The sequence below is a fragment of the Arachis hypogaea genome, chromosome 11 (genome assembly GCF_003086295.3).
Source record: "Arachis hypogaea cultivar Tifrunner chromosome 11, arahy.Tifrunner.gnm2.J5K5, whole genome shotgun sequence".
Lineage (NCBI taxonomy): Eukaryota > Viridiplantae > Streptophyta > Magnoliopsida > Fabales > Fabaceae > Arachis > Arachis hypogaea.
Window position 1 is genome coordinate 146,351,550 of NC_092046.1, and position 15,704 is coordinate 146,367,253.

The window sequence follows — 15,704 nt, forward strand, 5'->3', positions numbered from 1 at the left end:
AGCAGAAAATGAGAAATCGGAGTGTAGAATCGGAAAGAGCTCACCAAAAAACCTTAGGGAGGGTCCCACTTGTCTGCCACGTCAGCGAGACAAGGACACGTGGCACCACCGGAGAGGAGCAAGAGAGACACGTGGCGATGGGACGCAGGTCAACGTTGGGTCGGGCCGAGTCGGACCGGGTCGCGCGTGGGTCAACCAAGGAGCTTCGTGCGACACGTGGTAGAGGGAGGAGCGTCCGATCAGCGCCGAGATCTAACGGCTGCTGAAGCTTCTGGAAGGAGAACGATGAAGGTGGACAGCGAGCTTCCGGCGGTGCGTGACGGCGCGTCCGGTGGTGGATGGCGGCGATCTTGGCGGCGTTGAAAAGCTGACGAAGAGGAGAACACGATGATGCCGGAGGTGACGAACCAAAGTGTCGAAAACAGATCGAAAAACGAGAGAGAAGAGGCACGGTCGGAGGAGAAAAACAAGAAGGGCTATGAACAAAAAATTCATGGAAAAAAATTTTAGGCTCTTGATACCATGTTAGAAACCAGATACTGAGAGAGTAATCTGAAAAGTGTATTATTGAGTGTGTTGTCAAAGATACAATATACAAGGGGTATTTATAGATGCTAAATGAATCAAAGTAATAAAGACATAGAATCCTATAATTAATGTACAGATATACTATATAAATATAGACGATACTAATTGATCTAAATTGATTCTAATGATTCTCTAACATTGTTAATTATTGAAACATTATATTTATTCTTGCACTATAATATTTAAGTTTGCTAAATATATGTATTAGGTGATGAATTATTTCAAACGTTAAAATTTATAATGTCCTTACAATTTTATTTAAATTTAACATTAATTTTTAAATTTTTTACATAAAATTAAATTATTTTAGTTCCGCACAATGCACAAATTTAAATCTCGTTTATTATATAAATCAATAATCACTTCATACTTTTTTTTTTCATATAATCCTATGTCTCACTCTTTTTCTCATCCATTTTTGCTCATATTTTGCACGATTATTTTTATAGTCAAATTTTTTTTCTTATTTTGCTAAAGAATTGACTCATTATGTATTAGAAGATGAATTTTCTAAAATAGTAAAATATATTTTATAATTTTTTTTATCTAATTGTATTCATTGGTTATATATTATCTTTATCACATATATATCACTTTTTTACCATTTCAATATTTTATCTTTAATATTATTTAGTTATGATAATAATGTTAAAAATACATGGTGTTGTAATTCATAAAAAAATAAAATTAAAAAATTGAATGTTATTTTGATATTTTCAGTTATTGAAAATTATATATGCATTTGCATTATTGTATCTAGTAGTGTTATTCTTATAATGAAATGGTTAATTCAATTTTTCACTATTTAAAAGATTGTCCAAAGTCCAAACATAAATATATGATCTAATGATAATGTATTTACTATTTACTTATAATTTATTGTCAAAATTCTTATGCTAAAACGATAGTTAGAATAATGTGAGTATTAAAAAGCTTATCTAAATGACTTTTTATTTCTTCTAATTAATAAGTTAATCCCTTTTGTTACAAATAACAAGAAATTTAAATATTTTGGTATTCTATTCTGAGTTAATTAGCTATATTTAACTGACCCTCATTTTTTTTACAGAATTAGGGGGGAGTATAAGTTCTTTGGCTCTTTGCTGTATAAAAAGTCCTACCTATCATAAGGATCTTAGAAAAGAAATAAAACTGAGGTGTGATTGGGGGAACAAAAGAAAACAACTAAAAAGAAGACAAATCGTCATATACATTAGCAATTAATGTCCCGATTCATTTTTAAATCTCACTAATATGATAGGTGACATCATTCAAGAATCAAGAAAACCAAGACCACTAATTGATTGGTAATAGAGACTAAAAAGGCTAAAGAACTATCATTCAAGAATCAAAGAGATTCAAGACCTGGTTTGCTTGGTAACAGACTAAAAAGGTGAACGAACAAAGATAGAGAAACTGTTACAGTTAAGTCTAGCATAAACTTAGCACATTTAACATTTACATTAACACTACCAAGAGATAGAAAACAACGCACTAAAGTGATCTATTTTGTTGTGTACAACACAGTTATCAGCGAATAAACAACCTAGCGTGACGTCCAAATATAGACCTGCCCTCCACTTGTAGCTCCTGCAAGCATTCCAACCTCATATGGGTGTGCATCGAATCTACATGGAATGGCAGACATATGTGCACTCTGGAAAGTAGTAACTATTTTCCTTTGGCTTGTTGAGAGAACATCAACTCCTCTTTTCATATTTCCGATGAATAAATATGAGTCATCCCACCCCCATATTGCTCTGTTACAACAAAATCAAGCTCATGAAACTAAAACCTTTTTTTTTTCCATTATTTCCACAGCAAAAATATGAAGTATCACAGTCGTTATAACTCACAATTACAACAGTAAGTCCCAATGCTTTGATGTGATAACTCATTTCGCAGTAAGATAAATTAGCTTTTGATGTTTCCTCAAAGACAATACCTGAAAGAAGAAAGCCATCTGCCAGTCTGGTTGTCATGATATACAGAAGCTGCATCCTCCAAGTCAGCGCCACTATATATTCCGATTGTGTTATCCGTGCTAATGCAATATAAGAGATAATAGTGATTCCACCAAATCAAAATCACATGCAAGTTAAAGCAGGTTTAAAAGGATTCAGAATGAAAAGAAAACCTAGCAAATAAGTTAACTTGCACAACAAAGGTTAGTGGATAACAAATTAAACAAGGCAAGTAAGCATATTTACACTACCTAGCTTCATTCTTACAGAACAATAATATGAAGAATTAAATAACATCCATACCTTGTTGTTGCCAGGCTACATCCAGAAGGAGAGAAGTAAGCAGACTGCACAGCTCTTTCGTGAGTCAAAGTCTTTAAAGCAGTCATTTTGTCACCATTGGCATATCTCAAATCCCAAGTGCAAGCAGTCCCATCAGAAGAACCAGTAGCTAGAACGTAAGGGCTTTCACATTTGAAATCTATTGTATTAATCCTACCTTCATGCAAAATCCAGCGAGATGAACATTTCCCCATCCTATTATCCCAAACAGTCAAACCGCCACGACCCTCGCCAAAATATAGGCAGTTAGCCTCATTTTTTGGTTGGTGGAGACTAAATATAGCCTCATCACTACTATATACCAAATCAAAGATTTCCTTCTCGGCATCCATAAGCCGAAGAAATCCATCATAACAACTTGTATAGATCTGCATTTACAATTTTTGGCCTTAGCTCAGACAATTTCAAAATTGACAATATAAAAACATACCTACAGTAGGTTGAAGACACAGAATGTTCAAACCAGAATTAAGTCAAGCTGTCAAGGTATAGACAGAGGGAATACCATAACCATATATTATATTTAGGCAATCAACCAAATTAAATTACTCAACAAGCTTAAGAAACTGATACTTCATAGTTCGATCCAATTTTGTAAAACTCATACTAGTTTTAGTTCTTTTTAAATTACGTTCTGAGGTTTTGAGAATTCACATGTACGGCATAATTAATACCTTGGACAAGCAATATGGCTGAACCAATATCTCAGAAATAGGTGCAGGATGAGGATGGTATAAATAAATCCGCCCTTTATCATCTCCAACATCCCAGAACCCAAGGTTCCCAAACTTGTTACCAGCCACAACCATCTTCACACTAGTGGAAGGGAAAAACCGCACTGCAGTTATCCTTCCAGGAACAATTCTTGCTATGTTATCGGAATTCAAATCCATAGACTCCAGCTTTAAGGAACCCCGAAGTTCATCCTTACCATCAAACTCTCCTTCTCGGGCTTCCTTCTTTGCCATGCCGACAATTGATTCGATGAATGACCGATCAGAATCGTCTTCCCCTTTATATGCATCACTCATAGGAAGAGGGCCCAATGTTTTGAAGGAAGGTTCGATTTTGGCGGGCGAACTGTGAAGCACGGGAAGTGAATCTAGAGTTTCTGCATCGAGCCCTTTGGAATCGGGCGGGATACCCCTGGTGCGGAGGGAGCGGCGGATGACGACTGTGGTTTCGGCTTTGGGCTTCTTCTCAGATTTGACACTGTACGACTTGGTCGTAACCCTAAGCGCAGTTCCATGAGTGAATCAGTGAGAAATAAGTAACAGAAAGTTAAAAAATAAACAAGAATGAAGCATTGAAGTGTGAGAAGGAGGAAAAAAGAAGCGCAGACCTCGGGCGCTTGGAGAGGAGGGAGGCGGCCTTGGAATGGAGCTTGAGGGCGGCCATCATCTCATCGTTGCGGCGAATGTTCTCGAGTCGCTGGCGTTCGTACTCGTTCATTTTCCGAGACGCCATAGAAGGGTGAAGAGAGGGAAAGTTAGGGATTTTGCTTTGGACTGATTGATTGAATGAATGGATTCGAGCGATATAGTGAGAGACTGAGAGGTGCATTTAATTTTTAGGGAAAACAAAACGGTGGTGTGTTTTTGGCGGCAACTCAAACTCGCGGGAAACTCGAGGCTTTTTCTTTTCGGTTTTTATTATTTGTCTTGCACTCTTGCCAAATAATATTTTGGAGGAGTTAAGCCCTATTTTACAGAAATTATTTTCTTTATGGGCTGCGTGTTGGTGTATTGGCGGGTTATTAGCTAAGAAGGGGAATTGCAGATGGGTGGAGCTCACCCTCAACATGCCGGGGCGTGGTGGCTGAAGGGGAGGGCGAGGTAGTAGCACGCCTGCAACACGTCGAGGGTGTGCTGACTCACCACGCAGGGGGCGTGGTACATGGAGGACCGTGAAGCACAGCAGAATTGACTGCGAAATTCCAATGCTGCTGGTGCACCACGCGGATGCAGGGGACAGCCCCCACCCCGGAAACCAACGCTAGTTTGAGACCTTGATATATATATGCATTGGTGAGCTTCTCCTCCATTCATGATGTATTTCTTCTCATCCTATTTAGCTGAAACCAAAATAAGAGAGAAGGAAAAAAGGAAGTGTGTGTTTGTGTTAGTCTGTAGGTACTAGTAAAGAAAGTGTAGTGAGTAGTAGTGAATAGCGGTGAGTTTAAAAAAAATTTATTAGTTCTAAGGATTAAAAAAAGTTGGTACGTAATTATTTGGCGCCTGAAGAACATATTATCAACTATTTGGATCATCCTATTTATGTAAGTGGATAAATTTTTTTTTTTGTATTTAAAGTTTATTTTATTTTTTATATGTTTCTATTTTTTTATGCATATATATTTTGTAATGAGAATATTATTGTGTAATTTATAAATATTTTAAGAATATAACAATAGTTTTTATAAAATAAACGTTAATAATAATAATAAGATGTATAATTTGTTATAATTTTTGTTATTATGAATATGTTGATGAATAAAAAAAATAGTTCGACTTTGTAAAAAATATATGAATATATGGTGCGTATGAGTAATTAAAAAAAGAAGTATATTATATTATAGTGTTATTAAAAATAATAATATATTATATTATATTGTTATTAAAATAGAATATTATATTATAATTAAAAAACTGAAAAAATAAATAATTTGATAAATAAAGATTATTAAATATAATAATACGTGATAGCACTTTTTAATTTTATTATGGAGGTGAGGATGGGGTACGACTCCGTTGTGGAGTTCAGGTGTGCTTTACATGCATGTAGTGTCAGTAGAAGAAAAATCGGACGGTGCAAGTGGGAGGAGATTTGTCGGACGGTCCGATTTGCTTCAACAACACGGATTTTTTTAAAAAAATAATTATACATAGAACATGGACGGTCCGATTTGCCTTGTCGAAAATTCAAAATTTCTTTACTTACAACTCAAACCTTTCGACTTGATCATCACCTTTTTCCTACACACAACTTGCATGGTCCGAATTTTTCACACTGCAACTCAAAAAAAGTTACCCCACACATTGGTCTAGCACCTCATAAATCTATAACCAAGCATAACACATTCGTGGTTTCCATAACCGAAAAAGTGAGCCATTTTAGTGTCTAAGATTTGAGAGTTTTTAGTCAATTATTTTTTAATTGTTATAATTTAATTTTTTAGATTAAATTTATGTGTTAATATAGTTTTTTGTGTATTTTCTAATTCAATGCCGTTAATTACGTGGCTCAACTCTTGTCACATTGAACATATTAAAACGACGTCGTTCAAGAATTTGAATAATTAGTATTGTTCAAAAAAGAATGGTATAATATTTTAGTATTGTTTAAACTCTCAAAGAACGTCGCTTTAATATGTCCAGCATATGACAAGGTTTGAGTTACGTTTTAAGTTCCAATGACAGAAAATACATAAGGGACTATATTGGTACAGTTTTTTAAATTAGGAGGGCCAATGACATTGAATTCCGACGACAGAAAATACATAAAAGACTACATTGATATATTTTTTTAAATTAAAAAACTAAATTCGTGTAACTTGTCTATCTCCAAGACTAAAATATGTTAAAATGTTTAATCATTCTAACTAGTTATTACTCTCCTAATAATGCATAGAATAATGGGGGATCAATTTTTTTTTTCAACAATAGATTTTTTTAAAATTATTTTATTTATTTTATATTGTAAATTTTATTTTACAAATTTTTTATGCTGAATTTTAAATTCTCAAAAAAGTAAAAATTTATAAAATTGAAAAAATTAGTTAATGTTATTAAAAGAATTGGTTTCATATATACTTTCTCTAATGATAATTACTTAGGCATGATATTTTTACTTTTCCTGATACTTTTATTTATATCATACAAAATTATTTCGTACAAAAAATTTAATATTCAATTATAGTGTACTTATACGGTCAAATATTCTCTCTGATCAAATTAACTTCTTATTAAAATTTAGTGGATTTAGCTTAGTTCTAATTTAGTACGGATAAACCACAAGTTAAACCGGTTTACGGTACTTCATTAGATTTCTTTATCTACAATTCTACATTGAATTGCTGGTTTTGTTATTTTAAATGTAAAAAAAAAAAAAATTCAAAAGATTTACTGGAGAGCTAGTTAAGATTGCAAGAAAATTACGAGTCCGTGATTGAAATTCTAAATTAAAGCAAAATATTTGAACGAAGCTTTATAAGAATGAATAAATCTCGTAATTTTATTGATAATACAAGTAATTATCCAAAAAAAAGGTTAATACATGGAGTTCATAGAGGTTGTGACCCCCATCCCTATCAAGAGTTACTGTCGAATTTCTCAAGTAAGCTACTCAATACATTTAAAGCGTGTAGTGTTGTTGGATGGTATCAATGTCAAGACCCTTCAACTTGACGACGGATTCAACATGGCCCTTGAGAGTGTGGAGTTCTCTTAGCCTTGCAGCCTCAGCACGTCTTCTGGCCTGCTCAGCGATTTCAGAGATCTCAGTGGACAATGCGGGTTGGGTCTCAGGAACCTGGAGTCCGTGCAATGTGCGCTGAGCCACAGCCCATTGAGCTTCCCTCTCGCTTTTGCCGTAATCCTTCTTTGTTGTGAATGCGGTCTTCTTGTCAATCATGTTGTCCCATGCCCTTCCTGACAGCCCCAACCTGATCAAGAACTTTAGGATATCAAGAGGGATGTATGTCACAATGCTGAAGATCCAGATTGCTCCTGCCCATCTCCACCCGATTCCGTTGATTCTAGCGAAGTCCCAGTGTGCGTATACAGCAACCACAGTAGCCACCTGTACAGTTAGTTAGTTTAGTTAGTTAGTTAGACTATTTCTTCGGATCGGATTGGATTGGATTAGAGTTGGAAGGTCACAAGAAACTAACCAGTTGTGCTGCTAGGAAGGCGACAACAAGCAACAATCCAGGGCGTTCAATGTAGGACCAGCCCCTTGACCTTGTCACGAAGATGAGCGCTTGACTGATGATACTCACTTGAAGGTATAGAGCTGAGGTGAGTTGCTCCTCACTATCATAAATTGCCTCCACGTGGAAGGTATTCTGAAAAAGATATAATTATTCATGTTGTCTCTTCTTATCAGTTTAAGCTACGACTCAAAAAAAAAAAAGGTTTAGAGTTGGAGTCTTACGGTGAAGAAGTCGGTGTCATGGACCAAGTAGAAGAACAAGGCAGTGGTGACAGCCATGTATAAACCAAGGACGATGCCGGTGGCGAAGATTTCCTTGAGCTTCCATGAGTCAGGGAGAGGAGATGGCTTGACCCTGTCCTTGGAGATGGTCATGATGGTTCCATCGTTCAAGATGGCAATGACGAGCACCATGAAAGGTGAGAAGTCGAACTTCCAGATGAGTGCCACAAGCATGAATCCAAAAACAATACGGATGGTAATGGAGACAGCATAGATGGTGTAGTTCTTCATCCTCTGGAAGATAGCCCTGCTTGTAAGCACAGCACTCACAATCACGCTCAATCCAGGCTCAGTCAACACAATATCTGAGGCACTTCTTGCTGCATCAGTTGCATCTGCCACTGCGATACCGATATCTGCCTTCTTCAATGCCGGTGCATCGTTCACACCATCTCCGGTCATTCCCACTATGTGTTTCTTATCCTGCAGCCTCTTCACAATCTCGTATTTGTGCTCTGGGAACACTCCGGCGAATCCATCAGCCTTCTCAATCAGTTCATCAATTGGAATGGCTGCAATGGCAGGGTCTTTGCTAGCACCAAGGAGTGAGGATGAAGGGTACATGTTGGTTCCCATTCCGAGCCTACGACCGGTTTCTTTTCCGATTGCCAGTTGGTCACCGGTGATCATCTTAACATTCACACCGAGTTCAAGAGCACGACGGATAGTCTCTGCACTATCATGCCTTGGAGGGTCGAAAAGTGGCAACAAGCCCAAGAACTCCCATGCTTCTCCTTCGCTTTCCTTGCTCTTTGCTGAAACAGTCTGTTAAAATCAATGTAAACAGAAATTAAATTCTTCATCCTCTTCTTTTTCATGTTCATGGATTAGTTTAGTTAGACTCTTTATTCACCTGGCGTGCAACGCCCAATGCACGCAGACCGCGGTTGGCAAAGTCATCAATGATCTTATGGGCCTTCTTCAAAGTCTCTCCCTTGAGTTTGCACAGTTCAATAATCTGATACATCAAATTAGTACTCAAATATCAAAACTCATGCTCATGTTATATTATAAATTTCTAAAGAATAGTATATATTTCGATGTTACTTGCTCAGGAGCACCCTTGCTGCTTCTGTGCCAGTCTCCATTGCTATCAATGTAGGTAATGGCTGTGCGCTTCTCCACAGGATTGAAGGGCAAGAAATGCACCTCGGTGATTCCTGCTCTTGCCTGAGATTTCACAATAATAATAATAATAATAAGGTATTAAGGTTAATTAGTTACCACAAAACTTAGTCCTCAATTCTGAAAAATCTAAGTACCTCCTTGGGATCACTCAACATTCCAACAATTGAAGCATCAATGGCATCCTGGTTTTCAACCCTGGAAGCCCTGGCAGCAAACAAGACAAGGGTTTGCTTGTCGACCTTAGGGGGGAAGACCTGCATTCACAAATCACAATCACCCTTTGATTAAAAATAAAGAAGCTTATATTATATATAAGGCTGAACTGTATGAGCATGAACAGAGGAAGTACCTCAATCAAGTCCTTGTCAACGGTAAGCTTGTTAAGGGTGAGAGTTCCGGTCTTGTCACTGCAGAGAACATCCATACCAGCCATTTCTTCAATGGCAGTCATCCTCTTGGTGATGGCTCCTTGCTCGGAAAGGCGGTGAGAGCCAATAGCCATGGTGACAGACAAGACAGTTGGCATGGCAATTGGAATACCACCAATGAGAAGAACCAACAAGTTATCAATACCATCTCTGTATGCCCTCTGTTGGATGGGATACACCACAATGATCTCAATCAGCATTCCCACAGCAATTGAGCAGATGCAGAAGTTACCAATGGCAGTCAACACCTAACACAAGCCAACAACAAGGATTAATACAAAGTTGTGATGCCGTTAGAGAAAAGTAATGGAAGTTTGTTTTGTTTTGTACCTGTTGGAAGTGACCAACATTGTTGGTGCTGTCTACAAGATGAGCAGCCTTGCCAAAGAAGGTGTGGACACCGGTGGCAATGACAACAGCCTCGATCTCACCTTGTTTGCATGTGGAGCCAGAGAAGACCTCATCACCGGGGTTCTTGGTGACCGGCAATGACTCGCCGGTGAGGGCAGCTTGGTCAATCTTGAGAGGATCACCTTCCAAAAGACGAGCATCTGCAGGAACGATATCTCCCAACTTGATGCTGATCAAATCTCCAGGCACCAAGATTGATGCTTCTTCCTCACTCCATTTTCCATCTCTCAACACCTTGGTTTTGGGTGCAAGACCGGCCATCAAAGCAGCTGCGGCATTGCCGGCACTGTTTTCCTCAATGAAACTAATCGTTGAGTTGATCAAAAGCAACACCACAATACCAACGAAATCTTGCCAATCCGGTGGCTTGCCCTGATTTATATACAATGTTAGAACGAAACAACAACAATAACAAAGCCTTATAGTTTTATGAACAACACAAGAATTCTGTAATTACCCCGCCATTGGCCAATGCAATGGCCATGACAGCAGCAGCCTCCATGACCCATGACAATGGATTCCACATGAAACCCAAGAATTTAAGCAGCTTGCTATCCTTTTTCTCTTCTAGTTTGTTGTAACCGAAGATTTGTAGCCTCTTCTCTCCTTCAGCTGATGTCAAACCCTCTCGGCTACATTTCAGTTGCACGAACACTTCCTCAATGGGAATGTTCTCCTGCAAATTAATATACATGTACACATAACATGTCATTGCCAAGTTCAAAGAAAAATTCAATAAGTACATATAAATATAAATATAAATATAAATTAATATTGTAATAGTAACTTACGAGATCCACATTCTCATTCTTAAGATCCTCGAAGGAGATGTCACCGGAAGCCATGATGAGAAAAATGGAAACTGTGTCACCTGCAAGTTTTGTTTATGATCTTGTTTCTACCCAACCTCTGGCCCGGAAGGCCTTGGAAGGGTAGAAAAACAGAGGAGAAAACGAAGCCAATGCCAATAACTTTTGATAAAGAAGGTGACGAGTTATTCAGGTGTGATTTGATGCTTTTATAGTGGGAGTTTGGAGTTGTGATAGGGAATGAATGCATGGTTGTGATTTACAGTTCTATTATCGTCAACCTTTGACTTTCACTTTTTTTTGCATGGTTTTGTGGTCCTCCATATATATCGCGGGAACCATTCTTCTTATTCCTTGCAAAACAATGCATTTGACTCTCCCCAAATAATTTTTTTTTACAAGCTGCTTAGTTACCACATACATTTCTTTGCTCTGACACGTGATGAATTTGTGGTGATTCCACTTTGCAAATAATTATGACCGATACCACCTACATTGGCTGCATTCTTCTTAGATAATATTAGGAGGAAGTATAAGGAGTCTATACTGTACAATGTATATAATGAGGTTAATTTTAAATTAAAATTAAAGTATTGGATGTTTATTTAAAGCGATTTAGTAGGATATTATATGTTTATTATCCTTGGTATCTGGATGGTTATTTCGGATAGTATGTGTGTATTGTATTTAATAAATTAGTAGTATTTTATCCTGAATATTCAAACATGTACAATAACAAATGGTTACTTTTTTTTATTGAGCCAAAGAATTAACCCATTGTATATATTATATACTTATTACATTAATTCTATAGTGGGATTCTAATATTATATATGGAAAATATAACATGATAATGCAAATATTCGTTGTTTATTTATAGGTTAAAACAGACGAATATTATTGTTTTGTTTGAAAAGTCGGAATAATTATACTTTTTTTCAAGATGGAGCTTATTAATGTTACTTGTACACTAAAATAAATTATCAAAATCAATCATTAATGTATTTATATATAAATATATCTTTAATTTTAATTTATTTTTAATATATATTTATATTTTAGTATGTATTTTATATTTATGATTGATTTTGATAATTGATTTTAGTATACACGTAACATAATTATATTTGATAAACGGTTTTATTAGGAAATCGGCTTTTATTTAACGAATAATCATTAATTGATTAAGTAGCAGATGAGTAAAAAAATTATTGACTAAAAAAAATGATTCTCAACTTTTCTTTTTCTTTTATAAATACAATGAAGAGGTCAATTTTGATATACTGACAATATAAAATGTTTTACACAGTCGTGTAATTACAATCGTTCTTTTAGATAATTATTCACGCGATCAATATAAAAAATAATTATTTTTGTTAATGTGGTGTTATGTGATTAAATGCACGCATAAAACCGATTTACATTGACAGAACATCAAAATTAAATTCAAAATAGGTAATGGGTTTAATGATTTGAACAAATATTTCAATACAAATAAGAAACTAATGGTTCTAACTTCTAATCCTCTTTATCGAATTCGAATGTGTAATTGTGTATAGATATATCTATACAACGTACAAGGAGAATACCTAAAATCAGTGTTCAAATTTTTTTAACATCATTATTGCCTATGATGCACGGACACTGATACGGACGCGGGACACGATATGATATGTGACACGTCGATATGCGAATTTTAAAATTTTATAAGACACGGGACATACATACATACAAAATATAAAGTATTTTTTAGATAAATTGTAATGGTATTTTGATATTTTATTGATATTAAAATATATATTTTATTTTTTTAATTATTTTTAATGTCTTATTTTAATTATATCAAGTATTTAAAATGTTTTAATAAATAATAATATATATTATATCTAAATTTGTTTCAAGAATATATGTTAAGAATAAGACGGGACACGCTGACACGTGATAGTATTTAAGTGTAATCTGAGGTGTAATGTACACGGCAACTCAGTAAAGTGCCAGTAAAGTGTTCATGCTTCATAGACTATTGCAAATTAACAAACTTTTAAGAGGTTAGAAATGGAAGTGGTGGTAACTTTCCATCCACATTTGTGTACAAATTTTATATAATAATCAGCAAGGTACTTTCGATATAATGGTATAATTTGTACAAAAATGGTCATTTTTTCGGTTGTACCCACTGGCCACTTTGCATCAAAAGTGAATTCTATGATCTTTCTCATATTTTCCCTTTCACTTGTTTTCCTTCTCTTTTATCTTGTTAGGTGTTCTAACCCAGATTTGGGTCCTTTTTAACTTGGTTTTCGATATAGATATATATCAATTCATCCCAACTTTGTAAAGTTTACCATACCCACTGGCCACTTTGCATCAAAAGTGAATTCTATGATCTTTCTCATATTTTCCCTTTCACTTCTTTTCCATCTCCTTTTTATCTTGTCAGGTGTACTAACCCAAATTTGGATCCTTTTTAACTTGGTTTTCGATATAGATATATATCAATTCATCCCAACTTTGTAAAGTTAACCATACCGATAGTGTCATTCAAAATTAACGTTTGAAACTTTCATTATACATAGTTCTAAATAAAAAAAGCATTGGTTGTTTAACATTTGAGGAAATGGTAAATGTTCGATTGTCTGAAAATACGAATAAATTGGCGTGGTTTGGTTTAAAGTATCTATTTACCTTCTGCAATAACTGTTGAATCAAACATTTTTCCCCTTGAATCCACATAATTGACCAACCTTACAAGAAATTTACACTATGGAGTAATTGTTATTTTCCCGCCTTCCCTACAAATATATTAACTACTCTCATCGTAATCAATACACCAAGTTCAATTCCAGCCACCATAGAAAACTAAAAATAGTACCCCAAAAATATTACCACATTAAAATTAACGTGTACAGGAACTCTATTAGGGTTCGTATACCATCGATAAACCGAATTGACCATAGGCATGCAGACCCTTTATGTGTCAATAAAAGATAAAAAAAATTTTAGGGAATGGATGGATCCCATATCCAGTGTTATGGAATATTTAGGGAGATCAAATTTGTGACGAAACAGCTTAACCAGTAGAAACAAAACAAATCAGTGTCCGAGTGCTTAACCAGTAAACAACCGGCAAACGTTGTAAACCAAACATCTTATAAACAAGCACACATAGAAATCCTCAATTACAAACCGCTAGCTAGAAAACCAAGTACTATATCTTCAATTTCAGGAAACATCATAACAAATATAAATAACGGATTCAGCACCAATTAACATCCATAGTATCATAAATATAAATTCTAAATAATCATGAAGCAAGACAATTGAGTATCATCACCAAAGTATCACATTGAAAACATCATAACAATTGTTCGTTTCACATAAATAGCAAACCAAAAAGATAACAGATCCATTGTGAAATGAAAATTAAACGAGTTGAAAACTGATAATGAGTTACAATCTTCGAATGTCATAGATTGTACTACAAATCTAAAACCCACTACAAAACTAGAATGGGAGAGGAAGATAGTTCCACCTTAGAACCCTAGTTTGGTGCGGCGCCAGTGCCTGCGCTTCGCATTATACCTGAAAAAACACACAGATACAACAATCAGTATTTCCGAGATTCTGATGAAGAAATTAACAAATAAATTTGAACGAAACGAAAAATAGGAACCTGATTGTATTATCCGTCCTCATGCGGATCCAGTAAGGAATAGGCCTGTTCTGCCTCATCTTCTTGGCCAACTTCTTCTTGATCCTAAAAGTCTTGTGTGAAGGCTGCACAGTAAATTAAGAACCATCAAACATTGAATCAAACAGAAGAGCCAGAAGCTTGCTAGAACTACAACACAGGAAAGAAGAACTATTGTCTTTTACCATTTTTCAGCGCCGATTATGGAACACGATGTGCTGCTCTGAACCTTCCTGGCGACGAAACCCTAATGAATTTGGTGGCAGCTGCAGAGGTATTTATAGTATAGAGAATGTTATAGGCCCATCTTGAATTGGCTACTGTTTGGGCCCTGGAGTCCATTGTTGGGCTTAGTTAAATGTACGAGGCTTTTCTTTGTAGAGTACTAGCCCAGTCCAAAATAAATAAATGTTCTAGCGAAATAAAAAACTAACTGAGATTAATTTATGAAGTTTTCAATCAAGGTGGATAAATTTTTATTTAGTAAGGTCAATAAGAAACTACCATTTTATGCAAATAAATTATTATTTATCTTATTTTTGCAGCTGATTTTTTTTCTAGTGATTAAGTATTATTATAATAAAAAATATGGAAAAAAAATGTTCACACTGAAATTTATTTACTATTTTACCACAACCTCTTCATGAATAGCAGACATTCTCAACTTAAACCAAAAATAAACAAATATTCATAACCTCTTATTGTATGACACTTCAAAGTCTAAACAATAGAAAGATTATTTTGAGACATTTTTGTCAAATGTTATGCATATTTTTGTACTAAATTAATAATGATTTACCTATTTAATTCCATTAAATTGAAAGTTGCATTTCAGAGAGAAAATTCATTAAGGAGGTAAGGTAATTTATTTTCTATAATGAAATAATGATCATTTTATTTAATTAAAGTTATAGTTTTTTTTTTTATAAATAACAAGGAGAGTGTTTAGAAAAAACTAAACAAAAATTATTTTAGAAAAATAGTCTTAATAGAGTCAATATGAAAAAATAAAATAACACAAGAAAGAAGAAAGAAAAATAAATGATATCCTAATTAAATATATGAGAAAGAATTTGAATGGTATGATAAGAGTTAGATATTGAAAACGTGACGGTGAATAGTTGGAAAT

General features: G+C 35.1%; 3 protein-coding genes across 4 annotated transcripts; all 3 read right to left on the reverse strand.

Annotated features, from left to right (window-relative positions):
• Positions 1-1,774: 1,774 nt before the first annotated feature.
• On the reverse strand, positions 1,775-4,568 carry LOC112723388 (uncharacterized). 2 transcript variants are annotated; one of them, XM_025774750.3, is made up of 5 exons: positions 4,237-4,568; positions 3,569-4,127; positions 2,856-3,262; positions 2,534-2,632; positions 1,775-2,348 (listed from the first exon to the last, which is right to left on the reverse strand). In XM_025774750.3, exons 1-5 carry the CDS (start codon positions 4,455-4,457, stop codon positions 2,135-2,137), a joined length of 1,500 nt encoding a protein of 499 aa, XP_025630535.1. In that variant the 5' UTR covers positions 4,458-4,568; the 3' UTR covers positions 1,775-2,134. The 2 variants fall into 2 exon arrangements, with proteins under 2 accessions (XP_025630535.1, XP_072063852.1); XM_072207751.1 differs by having other exon boundaries at positions 2,534-2,633; positions 2,860-3,262; positions 4,237-4,563.
• A 2,531-nt stretch (positions 4,569-7,099) lies between these two features.
• On the reverse strand, positions 7,100-11,066 carry LOC112723389 (ATPase 8, plasma membrane-type). Its single transcript, XM_025774751.3, has 10 exons — positions 10,867-11,066; positions 10,533-10,751; positions 9,995-10,447; positions 9,586-9,912; positions 9,371-9,490; positions 9,156-9,278; positions 8,962-9,066; positions 8,049-8,873; positions 7,786-7,959; positions 7,100-7,694 (listed from the first exon to the last, which is right to left on the reverse strand). The coding sequence occupies exons 1-10, from the start codon at positions 10,918-10,920 to the stop codon at positions 7,248-7,250; spliced, it is 2,847 nt and encodes a 948-aa protein (XP_025630536.1). The 5' UTR covers positions 10,921-11,066; the 3' UTR covers positions 7,100-7,247.
• Positions 11,067-14,204: 3,138 nt separating this feature from the next.
• On the reverse strand, positions 14,205-14,835 carry LOC112723390 (large ribosomal subunit protein eL39). The gene is made up of 3 exons (XM_025774752.3): positions 14,761-14,835; positions 14,558-14,661; positions 14,205-14,466 (listed from the first exon to the last, which is right to left on the reverse strand). Exons 1-3 carry the CDS (start codon positions 14,761-14,763, stop codon positions 14,418-14,420), a joined length of 156 nt encoding a protein of 51 aa, XP_025630537.1. The 5' UTR covers positions 14,764-14,835; the 3' UTR covers positions 14,205-14,417.
• Positions 14,836-15,704: the final 869 nt, after the last annotated feature.

Bases quoted from the DNA above. Each gene is read 5' to 3' on its own strand.
- LOC112723388 (XM_025774750.3), bottom strand. From the start codon at position 4,457: ATGCACCTCTCAGTCTCTCACTATATCGCTCGAATCCATTCATTCAAT. The intron at 2,633-2,855 runs GTATGGATGTTA...ATATTGCATTAG, and splicing joins TGTAGCCTGGCAACAACAAG to CACGGATAACACAATCGGAA. The intron at 2,349-2,533 runs GTATTGTCTTTG...TTGTTGTAACAG, and splicing joins AGATGGCTTTCTTCTTTCAG to AGCAATATGGGGGTGGGATG.
- LOC112723390 (XM_025774752.3), bottom strand. The intron at 14,467-14,557 runs GTTCCTATTTTT...GTGTTTTTTCAG, and splicing joins AGGACGGATAATACAATCAG to GTATAATGCGAAGCGCAGGC.
- LOC112723389 (XM_025774751.3), bottom strand. From the start codon at position 10,920: ATGGCTTCCGGTGACATCTCCTTCGAGGATCTTAAGAATGAGAATGTG. The intron at 10,752-10,866 runs GTAAGTTACTAT...ATTAATTTGCAG, and splicing joins AGAATGAGAATGTGGATCTC to GAGAACATTCCCATTGAGGA. The intron at 8,874-8,961 runs GTGAATAAAGAG...TGATTTTAACAG, and splicing joins CATTGGGCGTTGCACGCCAG to ACTGTTTCAGCAAAGAGCAA.